The following is a 20,445-nucleotide window of genomic DNA, read 5'->3' as shown; positions in this document are numbered from 1 at the left end:
AAATAAGAAGGCCACCTAGGTGCAGTGTTGGGCACCTGGGCGAATAAAAAAACAAAAAAAATGTTTCTTCCATTTGCTTCAACATAAGCAAATACAGATGGTTGCTAATATTTTGGACTCCATTAGAACGCAAATTACCTAAACTGTAAGGAGTATTTCTCTATTTTTATCTTTTTAATTCAAGAAGATCGTGTAAAGGAAAATGCGTTACATAAAAGAGCAGACTGTTGGCTGCATCACAGAATTTTAAATATGTGACGCGGAAATCTCGCCAACTTACGACTATACGCACAATGATGCCACCTGGCCACTTTTGATGTTAAAGTATGGATCGCGTGAGATGATACTTCTTATTATTTTGCAGCCGCAATGTTCCGGTATTTTAAATTTGGCGCCCACTTCGTATTCAGAAGCGAATTTTAGAAATTCTTCTGGTGAAATTCCGAAGTAAACAAACAGAAAAAAAAAACAAATTTTGTTTGTGGTTACGGTTACGTATATTACGGAAAGTTCTTTTCGCTCGCTATCGAAAAACCTAATGAGCCTATTTTCGCCCTAACCATGTAATGCCGTTGGTTAGAACGGAGTTAGCTATCTTTGTTTAACGCATTGGTTCAAATGGCAAGGCAATTTTTATTATCATAATGGTTGATAAAAAGAAAGCAAAGATATTTGTGCCAATTCATACGCATTGCATCTATTGTATTCCGAGTAATTAATGAAATGGTGAGGCACCCTCCCTTATGCGACTAAAATAGGCTCTTCACTCCAATACGCTCAAAAACTCAATATCGCTTACAACGTGTAGGAAACAGAATGTAATGCAACATAAACAGTTATTAAACATATTGGAGAATCTATTACACAGTACTGGAAGTGCAGAACTAAAGACAGCGCCATATTTTTTTTAATTTTTATTTAGATTATACAGGTTTTAACCTTAAGGTCATTCGCCTCTTCGTTAGAAAAATCTCTTATGAAATTTTTTTAACCCTATGTGCGGGGTTGGGACTCGAACCCAGGTGCGCTGCGTACAAGGCAATCGATTTACCAACTACGCTACGCCCACCCCTACTAGCCCCAGCCTCCCCTAAATATTATTAAATGATAAGGACATGCATATTCTAACAGCAGCATTCACCCAAAGTTTTCAAAACATACTTCTTTTCAGCTAAATTTGCACACAATGCTTGTTTCGGTACGATAAGTAATCATTAAAGACTGATTTTTTTTCGTTTTACTCGACTTTTCAACTATAAGCTTCAATTGCCTTTGACAGAAAGCTATACGAATATTCGGACAACCTGTGCGTATGAAAGGTGTGAGTGTTGGGAAGAAATACTAGTGCGTTAAAGCCTCACGTAACTTGCTTGTTGTTATTTCGTTTACCTCTTACAAAAAAATCCGCTGTAACATCTAGTCTATTAAGATTCTCGACCATTTAGCAGCAGCAAAACAACACTGATATTCAAAAAAATTGCAATTTCCGACTGCAAACGGATCCACAATAAAGAGATACACGGTTGACGTTTTGTAAATAAGTATTTGTCTTATTTGTTTGAGGATCTTTTGCTAGTGCACTGAGAGCACGCTGCTCTGAAAATGTAACGAAATCGTCTTAGAGCAGCTGCGGCTGCTCGTTCAGTGAGCCATTTGCGCGACTTGCGGAAGGCTAAGCAATTAAATTGGAATTGCAAACGAGACATGGTGTCTCTTGGTTAATAGACTGTGAACGCTGACGAAGTCGACTGATAAGTCGACATGAAATGACATTTACTGTGAGTCGTATTTACCAACATTGCCATTAAGCTCTGAAGCAATGTAATCAACCACAGACGGATCGTTAGTCGTTTGCTGACAAGGAAAGTGAAACCAAAAAGCGCCTGTTCTCCATGTTAGGAGCGGCTTGAAATAGCTTCTGTCCTGGAGCGACTGAAAGGGGGAAAAGCAGCTCTGGTAGGGCGGTATGTCGAATCATCGAATATTAATTATCATATTGTTACGTTTTCATGTTATCCTATCATAATATATTTTGTTAAATGTTATCTAAATCATACCAAATTCACAACCCATTTTCCTTCCTCATTAACAAGATCGAACAGCCGAAGTAACTATGCAAATAGCTTGAGTTGCCCGTATGCATTCAACTAAAGTGCCAATTCGTTTAGTGACCGCAAGGACATGGCCGGGTGTACAGGGACCTAAACTATTGCGTCAAAGGATTTCACTGTATCAGCTACCCACGATAAATGATGTCATTTAGGTTATTCTTTTATAGTCGGTGAAAACTGCAGTCGCGCTATTTTTTCAATATTTACTTTTTTCACTATCGTATTATTGCTTACATTGTAGGCCCACAAATAGTTATTAAGAAAAAATTACACGCTGCTATCGCTTTGGAACCAGTACTATTGGATGTTGACACTGTGGACAGCCCTGCTCAAGCGCAAGATGGCGGCGGCTCACCATCCATGATCACAATTCGCACATTATTCCCTGAATCCTGGATTTGGGAAACTTTCAATGAAGGGTTTGTGGATTGTTTTTACCGTTGTTATATTTTAGTAACTAGGTTTTGGAATGTTGTTTAGCAAGCTATAAAAAACCGCAAAAGATCTGAAAATTCTCGATTGTATTTCGCATGTTAGTTGATTGGATTTCTTTTCGGGTGTTTATCTAGAAAAGTAGTAGTAGTTCTACCACAATTGTTGTAAAAAATGAAACTGCAAATGAAAGCGTTTCTCTGCACTTTCTATTCTATACTTCGTCGCCTCTATTTTTGTTCCTTAGCTCTGCACATAAGCTACTTGACAAAAACATTCTTTTTCGACATACAATGGAACATTAATGGCAAGTTTTTTAATAGCGCGGCAATAATTGAAAGAGAATACAAACAGAGAAAGGCTCTTATTTAGGATAACGTTGTTTTGAAAAGTTATGGTGGAGTTAAAGTTTTCTATCTGCGTTGGATATTTGCTACACCAGAGCAATCTTTCAGATAGATTCCTCAGTCGAAAAATCGCTGCGACTGTCTTTTATTGCACCAATATTTGCATTTCATGTTACAAAATTTCGGCATCCGAGGTGGAAGCGTTCTGTTGTAGCTCATGATGAAATTTAGAACGGGTAAACCATGTACCAGTAGCCAATTTGATTCTGTCCTAACCTTAATATTGAAATAGCTCTTGATTGGTCGTTTTGTCAACCAAGAGCGCACAAAATATTTAAAAAGGAATTATAAAGCAGTGCTTTTAGATCTATTCTGAATACTTTTCCAGCGCATATATATTTCATGCAAATTGAATGAAAATCTTGAATGACGAAATAGTCACGTAAATTGGTTTAGGCACTGAAATATAAGTAAAGTTTTTAATGTATGTAAGAAATAAACCTATCGTTTTGACATGCTCCAGCAAGAAGCTACTTGCTACTAGCCGGCACTACAATCGGTCAACAAACGCTACACAGGTCTTGCGTGCAAACTTGGATACAACGGTGATTCACGCATGCGAACCTACATGCGATGGAAATTTTCAACGTATTTCCATTTATATGTTTACACAGTTTTTTCGGGAAATGTTGATCTAGCTCATATGGCAACGATGGTCGCTTGTTGTCTTTAGATTTTCGATAGGGACTGGTAGAGAAAATGAAGAAGAGCAAGAAGCCTATCCAGTCAAAAAGGGCAAGTTGCTGGCTAGCGGGGGGCTATTTGCCAACTCGGATGCGCTAATTGCCCTACAATTTGCCAGCAATTTGCTGGCAATTAGGGGGCTATTTTATATGCAACATTTGGGCGATACGCCGCTGTCATTTTTTTGCCGCTCTACCCGCCCTTAAATCGCCCCTAAATCGCCCAGGGAACGCGCCATTTAATCGCCCTTAATTGCCTGATATGAAAATTAAAAATAATAATTATTTTCGGATTCACTATCTACTCACATAAATTTATCGGTACACTAGGTAATCACCACCAGACTATAGGAAGAATCGATGGTGAAATTTGTATTGCACACCAAAGCTTACCACAATCTGACTTTCATTTAGACTCAGAGATCTTGTTCCACTATACTTACATTTGTTGGCTAAATTAAGTGCACTAAACAAACAAAATACAAGCGGGAACACACCAATTGTTTAAAAAACCATTTTAAACTTAAGCCAAACATGAACCGCCATGTTTGAAGAACGCAAAAAACAACCAAGTCCATTTCAGCCGCCAGAAAATTTGTATAAGTATTGAAATTGCCTTTAAATCGCATTCGTAAATTGCATTTGTTCCTAGGGTCAATTAGCACAGGCGAGTTGAGTCAAACGTCAAACTTTTTAAATCGCCTGACCATGTTCGTCCGCATTTTTTTGACAGGGTACTGTCGTCTCTTCACTTAGCATTAGGCATGGTTTGACAAGGAACCTAGCGATCTCATCAACAAAGAACGTATAATTTTGCAAATCGAAAACTTCCACTATTCGTTTTTCCTCATATTTTCAGTGCGCAACACTGAGACACAACAAGTGCACATAATAAGGATTATGCATGTGCACAATATCCGCTTTAGTATTGCACGCTGAGAATTGTAGATAAATTAAAAGGCACTAGTACAATATTGCGATTTTCATCTGCAATCAGAATATCTCCAAGTAAATCACATACACATCTTTCATGTTATTAGGCTATTGTCTAATTTCAGTTTGTTGATAATTAATGTTACTTTGTCTGCAAACGAAATCGGATTTAAATCAGTTCGGTTCCATGATCTAATTACTTTTCTCCACATAAATAATCCTGTTCGAAATAAACTCCAGATCGAACCTATTGGATTTCGGATCGTAGCTTTGGAGGAAGGCCTGGGGTTGCCTTTGCCGCAGCCGCACCGAAACGGAAGTACCTGATGAGCGGTGAGCCGAGATCTGCTGCAGCACCGGCATCGATCACCGTGAGAAAATCCTTTCCCGAGTCTTGGATATGGAGCTCAGTTGGTCAGTCGGATGGGTCAGTTAAATGTTTTCTTTTCTGTATTTCAAATGTGGGATTTTTACTAAACAATTGTTCTTGTTTCTCGGTGATTTACATATGTTAGTTTTTCGTATTGCGCACTTTTCACCACATAGGACTATGACAGAAGTGTGTAGAACATTAAAGTGTGATGAAAATTCATTTTTACGTCAAATCGCCGTATTTGGTGCACTTATTTCTCAACTTATGACTCAACGAAAAAGTGCACCGAAGACATTCAAACGATTCGATGCGAATGTATACTTTTATCACGCTTTTAGTTAGTATGTAAACTTGTGTGATAGTATGAAATTGTAAATCTATATTTTGATGTTTTGTTCAAATTTTGCTCTCAACTAAGCATGCAAATTTTCTAAATTTAACAGTCGCTAAATTTAGAAAATTTATGTTACGCAAATAAAATTCCCTTCTGTCTCTATGTTACTAATTGTCATAATTTTGTTGATCGCCTCTCGTAATCAGTGAAGCCAATTTTCATTAAGTTATCACTCCATCACCAAATCAAACCTGGTAGCAATCTATGATTTCGATGCGCATTAGGGTGGGACAAAAAACAGAATTCCGCTCCGAGTAACCTTTTGGACTCGATATGGGTCCCAGAACAGCTGTGCAATATCTTAGTTCGAATGGTGAAAGTTGCGCACACGGTTTAACGTTTACATGGGATTTTGCATGGAGAAATCGACTTTTCCAAAATAATTCCTCCACGAGTCGTCCATTGCTACCTAAAAATGGGTTTTAATAGGAAATTTAACGAAACGAAGAACTGAGGACCGCGAAATAATCTAGAGCTTGTAAAAAAACGTGTTAAGCATTGGCGCTCTGACGGTTGGTAAAATATTCAATTTTTCTAGTACCACTGCTGCAACTGGAGGATTTATATGCAAATTTGATAACTTTCTCTTATTTTGTCCAAACCACGACGAATTGTTTGACGTCTTCACACGACTTTTTAGGGATAAAATTATGTTTTCTACGACCGTTTTAGTAATATCACTGTAGAGATACTCCAAAAACAAACATTTTAATTAGAAGAGATACAAAGTTGTCTTCCTCGGCAAAGTTTTAGAAGAATTCAAATACAACAACTTCAAGGAACGTATTAACTTGAAGTTGAGAAGATCATATTTTGTGATTAATATATTTTATGTCAATTTTAGAACGGAATTAAACTTAATATGATAAACAATGATATTTATTAATGTCAGAACTTGATTTCGGAATTATTTTTGCTCGTGGACTTTCATGTAAATATTAAAAGCGTAAAAAAAACAATTTCACAGGGTTAGTGAATAGTAACAACCGATGATCAAATACCAGGAGGGTGTCACTCCTGTCATCCGCTATGGAGATATACGGACTTTGACAGAAGTCAACATATGATGGGCCTAGCTGCATCTAGGCCCACGTCGCCCGTGCAATAGCATTGGGTTGTTTTGATTTTAACAAAGGCAGATGTTGGCTGGGACAAAATGGCTGCCTAGCAGGGGGCTGTCAAATACACATCCGAGAGATTCATTAGTCTCGACAACACCATCTAGCCAGGGTAAATGTGGTTTGACAATATAATAGTAGGGTGGGTGCTCCTATAGTTGAGGTGTGTGTACCAATAGTTGCAGTAGTGGTTTATACGCCTAACTAAGGTACCAACCATCAACAAATATTTTTTTTATCGATTCATCGCACTAAAATTATGCGACAATAAAACTGTTATCCTTGAAATTTGCTCAAATAACTATTGAAAAATGAGAATTTTGAGCTCCCTTGCACCTATAGTTAATATAGTGTACCTATAGTTGCAAGTCCCATAAGAAAGCAATGGGTTTTGCAACAATAGAAACCGAAATTAGCGATTGCACCACTATTGGTACATGTGTTCCTATAGTCACAGAGAACAGACATCCATGATCGAACAAAAATATTTAAAAAATGTGTGTAAACATTTGAATTAATATACGATAAACACTAGCGCCGCCATATCAACCTATCCCAACTATCCGTCAAATCCATTCCGGAACCGGTTCGAAATCCTGAATGGATTCAGTATGGAATCTTGCTCAAAGAAAACAACCGATTCTGACTCTATCGGTTTATGCATTTGAGCTGGAATTCATGCTGGAAGTCCGAACCGGTTCCGGACTAGTTTGACTGGGTAGAGGAATAACCACTGTCGATTCTGTCGAACTCAGCTACAAAAAAACATGACGACAGTAGCGCACCTGGTTTGGATATCCCAACTACCTTCGAAACCGTTAGAGATTTTACACAAGTTGAATGCTGAAGATGGACGTCTGTTCTCTGTGCTATGGTGGTACAAGCGGTTTTGATTACATAAACTCTCGACAGACATATGATTACGGCCTAAAAGTCAACTGTCAAAATCCACTTTGAATGGAAATTCCGGACAAACCGTTACACGCCAATCAGATGTTGATAGTAAATGAAAGAGAAAAGTTTTCTCTTTCATAAACTGTTGTGAACTGTGTTCGACTAGTGACGGTTTGTCTGGAATTTCCATTCAAAGTGGATTTTGACAGTTGGCTTTTAGGCCGTAATCATATGTTTATCGAGAACTGGTTATTAAACCATCTTTATATTTTTCCTATGAAGTAGGGACTGAAAGCTTTCGTTTAATGTATTAACATTGCCCATAGGTCTATTTATCGATTTTTTATCAATAGTTTTCCTTAAGTATGCGACTATTGGTACATCCACCCTAAGACAATTTTTTAAACGGGGTTTAAGACAATTTAAGTTCGAAAAGTGCAATTGTTTATTATATTTTTATTTCCGGTGTAGCGTTATGTATGTTACAGTCCGTTTTCTTTGGGATATGACAGGTTGATCGCCATAATCTTTTATTTCACGAAACTATGGTCCGATTCTATTCTAAATAAATACGAGAACAGTTCTAGTTATTATTGAATATTTTGGTTATAATCTACCAACTTGTAATAGTTAAAGGCGATTGCCGCAATTGGCCTATTTTGGCCCTATCAGGGAGGATGTCGCACTATTTTGTTAATTACTCGGCCTAAAATCGATGAAATTCGGATAAATGGCTTTTTTGTTCCTAAGAACTGCTATAATAACAAAAATGGTCCGGAAATGTTAGAATTCTCCAAACAAGTGCCGTGTTTTAGCGTACTATTTGGGTTAATACGTTGAACAAAGATAGTAGGCTCATTACTGAATTCGTTTTGAATGCATTGTATTGTCTTGACGGGATTTATTAAATTATCTTTATGAATTGTTAGAATTGCCGATTCCAGTATACGCAGCATCGTTCGGAGCACCCGGTCTAGGTGGCAGTAATGGTGGTAAAGTTCGAGTGCGTAAAAATTTCCCGGAATCATGGATCTGGGATAGCGAACGAGAAGACGGGTTCGTAGTTTCAAGAATATTTTACTTGTTTCGTCTGGGGTCTAGCTTTGCTGCCTGTGCTCATGAGAAACTGAATACGGTGAAGGCATTTTCCTGTTTATGTACATACAGTTTTCTTCCTAACATTTTATTATTGTAGGATTTTTGACGGCAACACAGAAGCGCTTGAAAGTTTTCTCGTTTGCGTCAATCTGATTAACTTTAGAAAGTAGGAACTCGTTGTAGACCATAATCTTTTCTTATTTATAATATTTCAAAACGCTCCTGAAGTGCAATATTCTACTTTAATTTTTCAAACCGTCAAAACGATTGATTTGACACTGGAATGGTCCATACCTCACTCTGAAGTCCACGTGCTTGTTGACAGGCGCTAAAACGCATTGTTAGACGTCGTTTCATTTCTATACTGTACACTACTGAATAATAACATTCTAAATCCTAAATGGCATTTTTCGCCAATCAGAGATACGTCTCCAACGCGCATTACTGATATATGGTTCGCTGCGTACAATTAGCAAAAGTAATTCGAAAATTGATTTTGAAGCAAAAATTTATAATTTCTCGAAACAATAAATTAACAAACAAAAATAAAAGACAGCAGGGTTGGCTGTATTTCATAAAATCTTAATGCAATTGAAACGACAAATATCTATTACCCAGATCCGTATAAAGGTACATTCGACGCCGAAAATGATAAAATAACTTTGTGAGAATTTTTTTCTTTTTTTTTACGTGGTAGCGAGGAACTCTAAGCTTATGCTTGAAGCGACGACTTTTATATTTTAAGGGGGAGGCCTAAAAACTTTTGAAAAATGTCATTTTCTGTACGGTGAAATGTGAAACTGAGATGTTAAAGCAAAATATGGCGCATCTTATATAATAATTTTTTTCCGAAAGCATCATTCAACGAAAAACAAGAACTTTTTAACAAAGCAAATGGTCGGTCTTAAGTCAGACCGGACTAAGTCGCAAAACATAAAAAAATGAGATAATGATAGCACTGGATAAAAAATTCCTTCAGCTACATTCGACTGTTGCCAGATTTAAATATGTAACAATAAACAAGAATTATGGCAAAAATTGATTTCCAATTATAACGTAAAGGATGCTGAGATTCAAACTTTGAACTCGTTTTTCTCGAAATCACTTACTTAGTCCTTACTTAGGTCCTTAACACCGACAAAATAAGTTCGTGAGAATCAACTACTGATTCATCACCACGTATGCCAGCTTGTCCCATATGATGAGTTCATCCTATTTTTTAGAATTATTTTGTAAATTCAAACAAACTACGCCAATTTATCTGAGATTGTAAAACAATTGAATAAACGGCGTTTCTCGAAATTTGACCACTCCGCCCTATATTTGACGTTTTTAAGCTGCGTAGTTTGTTTTAAATGAGAAAAATATCCTTAAAAATAGGATGTACCAATAAATATGGAACACATTGTATTATGGGCGACAAACGACAATCACATGCAACTAGTAATGTACCAAATCGGGTTTTTATAATTTTGTGGGAAACCTAAGGTCTTTTTCCGGTTAAACTGTTCCTTCCTAGGCATATTGGGGTTTTGGCAATTTTTTGATATTTTAATAATTGAACATTAATGTTTTTTACCCAAACATTTTTTTTTGATTAATGAGCAATATTGTCATTAAGTTTTGCCTAAATCTGAAAATTCTGATAAGTCTTAGTAAATTTAATCATTGTCTAATCGCTGATCCCACTTTTTTTTACAAATTTTGTAGTTAAATAAGTGATATATTAGTTTTTCAATATGCTCCGAACTAAGTTGATTACATTTCTAACTGCGAGACTACCTTAACATATTAAAAATTTGTTTGTTGTTGATGTCGAATGAATTTGGATTGAAATTTGTGAGAGTTTTGATTGCGGTGCATAGGAATGACAAATGACCAGGTCACACTCTTTCTGCGCATTGTTCATTTTTGCTTTTCACCGAATTCAGTAGGTATTTATTAAATTTTGAGTGAATACCTACCTAATTTCGTTAAAAGTGGAATAAACCCTAAAATGGATAACGAGTAGGATTAAAGTGGCTTGGACACGATTATTCTGATTTTCAATAGTCAGAGTTCCCAGAAAAGTACCAAAGCATTTTCTCAGACCACTGTTTGTTGCTAGTGGACCACAAACCAATTAGTTGCTGCTAATCGAACCGTAAAAAGTGGTTTTGTTGACTAAAAGAATTATTTTTCATTTATCAACACCAACTCTAAACGATACTTAGTTTATGTTTGATAACTGGTCGGTGTTAAGTCAGACCGAACCAAGTCGCAAAACATAAAAAAATGAGTTAATGATAGCACTGGATAAAGAATTTCTTCATCTACATTCCACTTTTACCAGATTTGAGATATGAAACAATAAACAAGAATTATGGTAAAAATTATTTTCCAATTATAATGTAAAGGATGCTGCGATTCAAACTTTAAACGCGTTTTTTTCGAAATCAATGCACTGTCATTTAGTCTGGTCTGACCTAACACTTACCAACTGTTAGTTGAAATAACTCAATACTATAGTAGAAAGCAGCTGTCAGCGTTTGTTTGCAATAAGTATTATATAAAGAACAAAATACATGCAAACTTGGAAAATACTTGCCGGCACTTCAATAAAACAAATTTGCAACAACGAGAAGGTGTCAACGATGCATCTTTAATCATTGTTTTTCGGCGGTCAATCAGCCACAACGACAAAGCGGCCATGATGCTTTCATAAATCTTTGTGCCATATTCAAATTGCATATTGTTAGGCGCAATCGAAAACTGCGTCATTCGCCTGGAGTACTCTATCTAACTATTATATTTTCATCCATTTCTTATTTCATTTGAGGGCGTGTTGAAAATATAAACGTAAATTTGAAAAATTTACAGCACATCTAGACGCGCCGGTGAAATTTAAATACGGATTAGTTAAATATTCGCTTCAAAATGCTCATTTTAATCTTGATAAAATAACATCATATTATTCCAACATCGAAAATTTTCCAAACATAATTGAACTCGATTAGAAACTAGGTGGAAAAAATGATTTGCAATACAACGTACGTTTGACTCCGCTTGGGGGCTTTTTTGGTGATGAAAAAGTTGAGAATATGTTCATTGTTCACCGTAGCTGGATTAAGGGGAGCTTCTCCTGTAAACCGGTTTTGTGACTTATCTTTGTACGTGCATTAAACAACTATGCATTATCCAAAGTTGAAAATTGTCATAGTTATTTTACTTTATTAGACACAACTACAGTACTTCAGTCATTCCTGAGATATGATTGCTTAAAGTGGAACCTGCCGTTTTTGCAGTGGTAAACGGGGTGTATTTTTAGAGCATCAGGAATTGATTCCGGAACAATAAGTGTAATATTTTTTGCCTTGTGGTGGTGTGGTTGTGCAATCGGTCGCAATTTCGACTTTTTAAGCGAGGCCCGCAGAACCGAGTCTCTTATACCATTTGACTCGGTTCGTCGAGATCGGAAAATGTACATATGTGTGTATATACAGGGTGTTTGGTTCATGGTTATGAGTCTCTCGAGGGGTGATAGAGGATCATATTTGGGGGAAAATTTTTTCTACACATACCATCAAATCTCAGCCGTTACAGAGTTATTGTACTTTCTCTGAAATTGACTTGCTAGTCTTTAAATGCCTCTAACTCAAAAAGTACACTTTGTATGTCAAGGCCATAGTGTCCTTATATCTTTTAGTTGTGGAGTTTAAGTAACATTTCAGAAGTAAAGTATCTTAAAGTTAGAGTTGTATCTATATGCAAATCGTACTGAATATATAATATACATTTCCACTATTGTATGGAACATAACCTGGCATGGAATCGTAGTTTGGACAAATGAGAAAGGCACAGTTGCACCACCAGGTGGATTAAATAATCACGTTTTTGCTTCCTGAAAAGAAAAACGATTTTTATGAAAATTCCTCTTATATATTTGTGCAAAAATTACCTAATGTTTGATAATATTTTTTGAAGAAGTAAAATGACTTTGACATGTGCGCTTTCTGCAAAATGTTTATTTAGGTTTATGTTAGGTTTCATAAAAAAAATTAAAATTTTCGAGTGTAAGTTGTTAAAAATGGCGTCCAAAATGGCGGCACCAGCAAAAGGTGTTTCGAATCTTCTAGAAGCTGAAAACCTAAACGATCCTGAAGGTTACATTCCATAGAGGCGCCCCAGCCTAAAATACATGAAAAAAATTGTTATAGCAACAAAATTGCGGCCACGTTTTTTTGCCTGATTTTTCCACTTTGGCTGTGTACAATTAAAGTTACTCGACCTATTTTTTTGAGAATAAATGAATTTATAGATTTCTAAGGTCACTAAACACGAATTTGAGGTCAAATTTGGAAAATTCACAATGGCGGATCCAAGACAAAAATCAGTAGCTTTCATAATTTTCCATACTTTGTCCTGAAATTTTACATGTGTATTTCTGAATGTACTATCAAATAATGGAACGAAAATAATTCAATTTTTTACGCATTTACTGGAGAAGTTTTCCTTAAATCGAAAGGCTGTATAAATGATCTTGTTTCTCATTTTTTATAATCTGCTAGTAAATAAGAAAGTGATATTGAATGATTGATTTACGGTTCATGTCCAGGGATTACCGATGAGCAATCTAATTTTGGATCACCAATACATACTTGAACTCCTTGATGTGTATAATTTTGCTCTATGACGTTTAAATTGTACAAAAATAACGTTTAAATTGTACAAAAGTATCGGTGCTTCTCATTCAACGCCGAGTTAGTTTATGGGTGGAACCAAAGATCAATCTAGTGCCGGCATTGGTGGTTGGTGGTAAGTTTGACTGCTTCTCACCTCCACAGGTCAGGGTAAAATATTTGTTGAAGACGTTGGGATGTTCTGAGGTAAAAATCCCTGGTCTCGTATTCCATCGGATGAGAAGTAATGCCATTAGTCTTGGTAGATGTGCTCATAGGCCTATATCGAGAGTCGAGATGGTGGAGTTACCTCTCTGGTGTCGGTGATAGGCACTCGTTGCGGACATAGTTCGTAAGAAAAGCAAGGTTAAAAAGGATCAGTCTAGTAGCTTCTATTACATTCCATTCGTTAGCCACTCTTCAAGAGTAGTCACATTCCATTAGAAAATAATTAAAATCCAACCTGATCGATTCTTCTAGCGAACGATACCTCCTCCCGTTTATCCCCGATTACCTACAAGGTGCTCCGAGCTCCCGACGGTTCTCCACTGTACACGGTGATCGAGAAGCAACCTCGATCGCTGCCGGTCCACGAGTTCAAAACCAACACTCGGCCACCACTGGCCGGACCGTATGCCTTCAGCCGTATTCCAAAGCCTCACAGAAATATTCCCCGAATTTTCCTGTCGCAAGAAATCGCCAACACGTGGCTGTTTGAGAACGCGTACTCAGGGTAAATACGAGTGTTCCGTTGGCTGAGAATAAAAATCTAACTGGCGTGTTAATCCGTTTGTAACCAATTATCTAAAATCAACACATACTGCTGCTGCTACTGCTAATATTGTGCGCACTTATCCAGAATTTTCAAGGTTGCCCAAGTTTTGGATCCCTGCTGGAGGAGTCCCTGGAGATTGAATAAAATGTTTAGCTGCTAAAGAATTTACGCTGTTTTTAAAACTGCTGGTTGGTGGCTACTAATTGAAAGATTTGTGAAAATAAGAGAAGATCGTCGAGTATGAAGATTTTTTTCGAACATTTTTCATCTTAGGTGGTTTGTAAAACTGACACTGTCGCTTTGTGGGTTGATATTAAACATCTAACTAACATCATTGAAGTGTTCGGTACTGGGGTTGTTTCTTGGTATATTAATATATTTTTTACGTAACATACTAACCCTGCATGTATTTTTAACTATGTGTTTGTGTGAATGGCTCTAGCAAGAAAACAAGATATCTAAGTTATTTTCCATTCCACGCTGCAGCTTCACCGGCGAGAAAACAATCACGAAAAAGGTACCAGATACCATAACCTCCTGGATCATCACAGGCTTTTCGGTGAATCCCGTTTACGGCCTGGGATTAACGCAAACGCCAAGGAAGCTGAACGTTTTTCTGCCCTTCTTCGTATCCACCAATTTGCCCTACTCGGTTAAACGGGGTGAGATCGTTTCCATTCCGATCGTAATCTTCAATTACATGGAGTCGGACCAGAATGCCGAGGTGACCTTCCACAATACTGAGCAGGAGTTTGAGTTTGCCGATGTGGAGAACGAAATCCACGATAGTCCAAGTGAGTATAGCGACGTAGAATCTTCCTACTGACTAACACATTGAATGACATCATTTTCTATAGAATTGGAACTGTTCCGCAAAAAGACCGTTGAAGTACCGTCAAACAGTGGAAAAACGGTTTCCTTCATGGTGAAGCCGACGAAGTTGGGTCACATTACAATTAAGGTAACGGCGACTACCAAACTGGCCGGTGATGGCGTCGAAAGGCAACTGCTGGTTGAACCGGAGGGGCTTCCACAGTACGTCAATAAGGCGTCTTTTGTGGATTTACGGGCAACGCCAGAAGCAATGAGCAACTTTAGTGTTGATGTGCCGAAGAATGCGGTTCCGGACTCTACTCGAATTGAAGTCTCCGTAATTGGTACGTTTACTAGTACATGTGCTACTTGTAAAGGTATTAGGAATATTATATCGTTTCAGGTGACGTGTTGGGATCTACAATCCAGAATCTCGACTCTCTTATCCGAATGCCATACGGCTGTGGCGAACAGAACATGTTGAACTTCGTTCCAAATATCGTAGTGCTGGACTATTTGAAGAACACCAATCAATTGAATTCTAAGATCGAAGAGAAGGCGAAAAAATTCATGGAATCAGGCTACCAGCGTGAGCTGACGTACAAACATGATGACGGATCGTTTAGTGCCTTTGGGAATAGCGATAAAAGGGGAAGCACGTGGTTGACCGCATTCGTAGCGCGCTCATTTAAACAAGCTGCCAATCACATCAGCGTCGACGAGAAAATAATTGATCGTTCGCTGGAGTGGTTGAGTGATCAGCAAGCAGCCAACGGAAGCTTCCCTGAGGTGGGAAAAGTTTCACATAAAGATATGCAGGGAGGATCCGGGCAAGGAATCGCTTTAACCGCGTACACGTTGATCGCCTTCCTGGAGAACAAGAACTTGATCCCCAAGTATAAGAACGTCATCAACAAGGCTCTGGATTACATCGTGCGCAATACCGAAGGCTTGGATGATAATTACTCCATGGCCCTCGCAGCATATGCACTGCAACTAGCTGATCACAGTGCCAAGGACTATACTTTGTCTCTGTTGGATACCAAGGCCACAACGGATGGGGACACAAAATGGTGGCATAAACCAATTCCGGAAAGCGAAAACAAAAGCCCTTGGTACAGTAAACCGAACTCAGTCAACGTGGAGATGTCTGCGTATGGTATGCTAGCCTTTCTGGAAGCTGGTCTGGACACCGATGCGTTGCCAATCATGAAATGGTTGATCGCTCAACGTAACGACAAAGGCGGGTTCCAATCGACGCAGGATACAGTTGTCGGTTTGCAAGCACTAGCTAAACTGGCTGCGAAAATTTCCTCTAAAAACAGCGACGTAACCATTGTGGCAAGCTTTAACGATAATCAGCAAAAGGAGATGAAGGTCAATGCAGAGAACAAAATGATTCTTCAAAAGTTTGAGCTGCCAGCTAATGCGAAAAAAATTGACATCAAGGCGACCGGACGAGGATTCGCCATTGTTTCTTTATCATACAAGTACAATATGAATGTGACCGGTGAATGGCCACGGTTTGTTCTGGATCCCCAGGTTAATAAGAACTCCAATCAAGATTATCTGCACCTATCGGTGTGTACCAGTTTTGTTCCAGCGACCGGCCAGAACAGTTCTAACATGGCTGTTATGGAAGTAGGCTTCCCCAGTGGCTTCACTGCTGATTCGGATACCCTACCCTCGCTGGAGAACATGGATTACATCAAAGTATGAAGATATTTACTCAACATCTAAATGATCTAATTGAAAATTATTTTATTACAGAAAGTCGAGCTGAAGGATGGTGATACCATTGTGGTGTTATACTTCGATAGTTTGGATCGCAAGGAAATTTGCCCAACAGTCTCCGCCTTCCGTACCCACAAAGTGGCTAAGCAAAAGCCGGCTCCAGTAGTAATCTATGATTATTATGACAACTGTAAGCTTTATTCGGATTTTATTCCCTTAATATCATTTCAAACTGTTTTTTTCCTCCCGCCAACAGCTCGTATTGCTCGTCAATTCTACGATGGCCCCAAATCAACTCTGTGTGATATCTGTGAAAATGAAGACTGCGGTCAATCCTGTACGATAAAATCGCAAAAACAACGCTCGCCCAAGGACGCGCAGTACGGTGAAACTGTGATGGTGACTAGCGCTGGCAGTTCGATACATTCGATCGCGCTGTCATTTATCGTGGTTGCAGTTTTGGTCAAGCTGTTCCAATAAGCTTGATTAAGCAAGAAGTAATGGGGAGAACAAAAGAGTGATTTGCAATAGTTTTGAATTATATGTCAGTTTTAAAATCATTGCGATTCGGTCTTTTACTGAAATATTTTACCAGGAATTACTTTTTATTAAAGTACTGATGTTGATAAAAGGAATGGTGTTATCTATTCACATACTGTTATTTAGCGAGAAGCCCTGAATACCCTGAGGTGCAGCGATTACAACTTCGCAGCTACAAGTTGCTCTACAAAAATATTTTTTGGATCTTCGGTGTCTTTTGCTTAATGACTTGTTGACACACTTTCGATCATATTCGATATTCCATAATCTATCACGATGTAATCGAATTTCGTTATAAATTTGTTTTTTGACATTTTCGTAAAACATTGTGATATGCAATCTGTTTTAACCCTAGAACTGGGTAAACAAATGTACCCCACGCCATCTTTGAAGCCGTGTGAAGACGGAAATTAAGCATCTATCGACCTGGGACCCTAACCATAATTCAATTTAGAGTTCATAGTAACCTTCCGGAAGTCGCTTTAGTGCACTGAGTGCACGCTGCACTGAAAATCTAGCGAAATCGTCTTATCGCATCAGCGACTGCTCGTTCAGTGAGCCATTTGCGTGACTTCCGGAGGGTTAAGAGAAGGAAAAGGTGATAATGCCAGTTTGCTTTTGGCCTTCGTGCAAACAGGAGTCAAAATTGGCGTGGGGTACATTTGTACCCCAGCGTACGGTTCCCGTTAGTGTTTCGTCAGTGGAAATGTCACTCGTGATACTACCAGTTTAATTACCAGTTTTTACTACGTAAGTAACAATTAGTATTATGCAACCGTTTTTTTTTAATTTAAATTGAATATTGAATTTTAATTGAATAAATGATCAATTAATTTAATTTATTGTGAAGGAGAAAAAAAATTCGTCCTCATTTAACCCTTAAATGCATACTACTGCCATTTGGCAACATACTGAATTCTGTGACATAAAGCCTCAAGAAGCGGTAAATTTTGTATCCATACCGAAAATTGAGTACCAAAGAAAAATGAGTTTCATGCATTTAAGGGTTAAGCTGATTTATACTTTTCTTATTTTCTATTTTTATAGGTTTTCAAAATAATGGCTTGCAAGTATTATTTGCGCACAGTAACTGCTGTAACAGTGGCGTTACGTGTTCAGGTCAGAAATATTTTTTTTCATTTCTATTTGCACCCGGCTACCGAGAGTATCCTATGATCCCTAAACAAAAGCAATTTGAACTCCACACAGCCGACCGTGGGAGTATTGCCTAGAAAAGCTAACCTTATCTGCGTAATGGGCCGGATCACTATTTATTGCAACAGTATTTATACAGAATTCGCTACTTCTTCTCTACGATATATTTATTGGGTTGAAAACTACCGAGCGATAACACATTATACAAGCAAAGATAGCGCGTGATGTTATAAATCAAGGAAAGTATTTCCCATTTTCCATATCGGATTGTTTGTGGAATACAAGTATACGAGCGATAATAACGTACACTGAAGGGAAATATGAAGGATTGTTAACTTGATGGACGGGCTTGTTAGCAATAACGGAGCTTGGAATTAGGTTAAAAAAACGCGGCGAATTTTCAGTACGCATTGACCCGTTATCATCGACTAATTTCCGATCAACTATTCATTTTAACGGAAATTTTTTTCTCGACTAGATCTGTTCGCACCCGTTCATTCTGCTACTATCGGCAGCAGAGCCGTAGCAAACTAAGGGGCAAGGGGGGGCTTTGCCCCCTCATGCGTTTTCTGCCGCATCACGCATGTTTCTCATATATGAAATCGATACAAGATCGAAATTGAAGATAAATCAAATAAAAAGCAATAAGGAGATCTATTTGTATAGAGTATACTGCGTAAAATTATTATCGTCACGAAACTTCACCGCCGCAAATTGTCACAACACAACAAGGCACGGCGCATGTTTGTGTTGGTGGTTACCCAGTAAACGGCCAGTGGGCGATATCTGGCAATTATTCCACCGATCAGATTGTGGTCCAGTGGAACGCCTACGTCGACCCTTGTCATAGACTAGTATATCTGGGCGGTTGTGCAGTAGGTATTGTTCCAATACAACAGTGTGATCCCAGTACAGCTTGAAACGGGCATTTGCCAGAACAGGCACAGACAGACAGATAAAAGTAGTTCGGCACAATCTCTTCCAAAAGCCCATGTTTCAGGTGCAAACTCTTAGCAGCGTTGTTGTGATGCTCGGTATTGGCTGCAATGACTAGTACGCAGCAACCTACCATAATGTGGTCGCAGGTCTCGTGCGGTGAATGGCACATCCGGCATATATCCTCGACATCTTGGTGGCAAACATACCTCCTGTAATTCCCCGACGGCATTATCCTGTCGTGGTTGGCAGTCATGTCGGATTCGATCGCAAAGAGAGCTTGAACCGCAGGTTAGATTCAGCCTTGTCGACGTACGGTTGCTCCAACTGGTGTGGATGGGCACCGTGCACAGCTTCCTGCTTCCACTTTGCAATCTTCTCCGCTGTAGTCGGCAAATTGCAGTTAAGGTTGCTTGGTATACTCCATTTCGATTGGAATTTTCCACAAAGTATTCTCGCAGTTGTAGTACCTGCACTACACATATTGCCTGGATGTCGTATTCCTTGTCCTCCTTCATCCCGTGGCAATTCTAAATGCCTTCCTCTATTTGATGACGCCGAAACTGTAGGTCAGCACGGGGACAGCAAACGTATTGTTTGCTCTGACTTTATTCCAAGCGTTCAGGGAAGATTTCAAGATACAGTTATTTCGGAATTTAAGCTTGATGTCGGTGTGGCGAATCCCGCGGAGCTGCAGGAATCCTATACTATACTTATACGATTAGTCACGAATCGTGTCCAGAATCATCTCGCCTTTGTCGATATCGCAGTTTCCTGTGTCGACCAATCGCACTGATAGTAGCTGAACAGATCGGCATTTTTCTAGACCAAACACCATCCCGATGTCGCCACTAATTCTTTCGACTAGTTTGATGACTACACCCAATCGTTCTGTCGAGTCAGCATAGATCTTGATATCATCTACGTAGAAAGTATGGGTCATCTCTTCCGGTGAGCTTTCTCTATACCTTATCTGATAGTCATGCCCGTTTTGATTGAATGTCCTACTGAGCGGGATAGAATAATCATCTTTAAAGTTCCTCCTCAAGATGCGGAGCATTCTAGACCGCAACACGTCTTTCTCACTTCTGAGCTGAGCAGTGTTGTCGTCCCCCCTTCCATCACCTGCCGCAGGAACCGCAGACTACAGACCAACTTTATACATATTCAACACCTTAATACGGAGTGAGTGCGGTATGGAGTTGTATGCCTTCTTGTAATCGATATAGGTCATACTAATGTTCCGTTGGTTACAAACTAATTCTCCAACATTGACTGTATCGATGATGGCTTGATCTTTCCAGTCTAGTGTGTTGTTCATCTCTTCTGCTCCTCTGTTAGGATGCTATTTTTCTCATAGTGGGCCTTTACATAAATAGTGATGAATGTGA

General features: G+C 38.6%; 1 protein-coding gene across 1 annotated transcript in view; it reads left to right on the top strand.

The window, feature by feature from the left end:
- LOC131679556 (thioester-containing protein 1 allele R1-like) overlaps positions 1 to 17,058 on the top strand; it is a gene marked incomplete at its 5' end in the record, with an annotated part of 35,426 nt that extends 18,368 nt beyond the window's left edge. Inside the window, 6 exons of the mRNA XM_058960297.1 lie at positions 13,582 to 13,834; positions 14,363 to 14,670; positions 14,734 to 15,033; positions 15,093 to 16,402; positions 16,460 to 16,613; positions 16,680 to 17,058. Of these exons, the coding sequence (XP_058816280.1) occupies positions 13,582 to 13,834; positions 14,363 to 14,670; positions 14,734 to 15,033; positions 15,093 to 16,402; positions 16,460 to 16,613; positions 16,680 to 16,903 (2,549 nt within the window). The remainder of the gene's footprint in view (positions 1 to 13,581; positions 13,835 to 14,362; positions 14,671 to 14,733; positions 15,034 to 15,092; positions 16,403 to 16,459; positions 16,614 to 16,679) is intronic.
- Between the last annotated feature and the right edge of the window lie 3,387 nt (positions 17,059 to 20,445).

The sequence above is a fragment of the Topomyia yanbarensis genome, chromosome 2, assembly GCF_030247195.1.
Source record: "Topomyia yanbarensis strain Yona2022 chromosome 2, ASM3024719v1, whole genome shotgun sequence".
Classification (NCBI taxonomy): Eukaryota; Metazoa; Arthropoda; class Insecta; order Diptera; family Culicidae; genus Topomyia; species Topomyia yanbarensis.
This window is presented reverse-complemented; position numbering and strand designations above follow the sequence as displayed.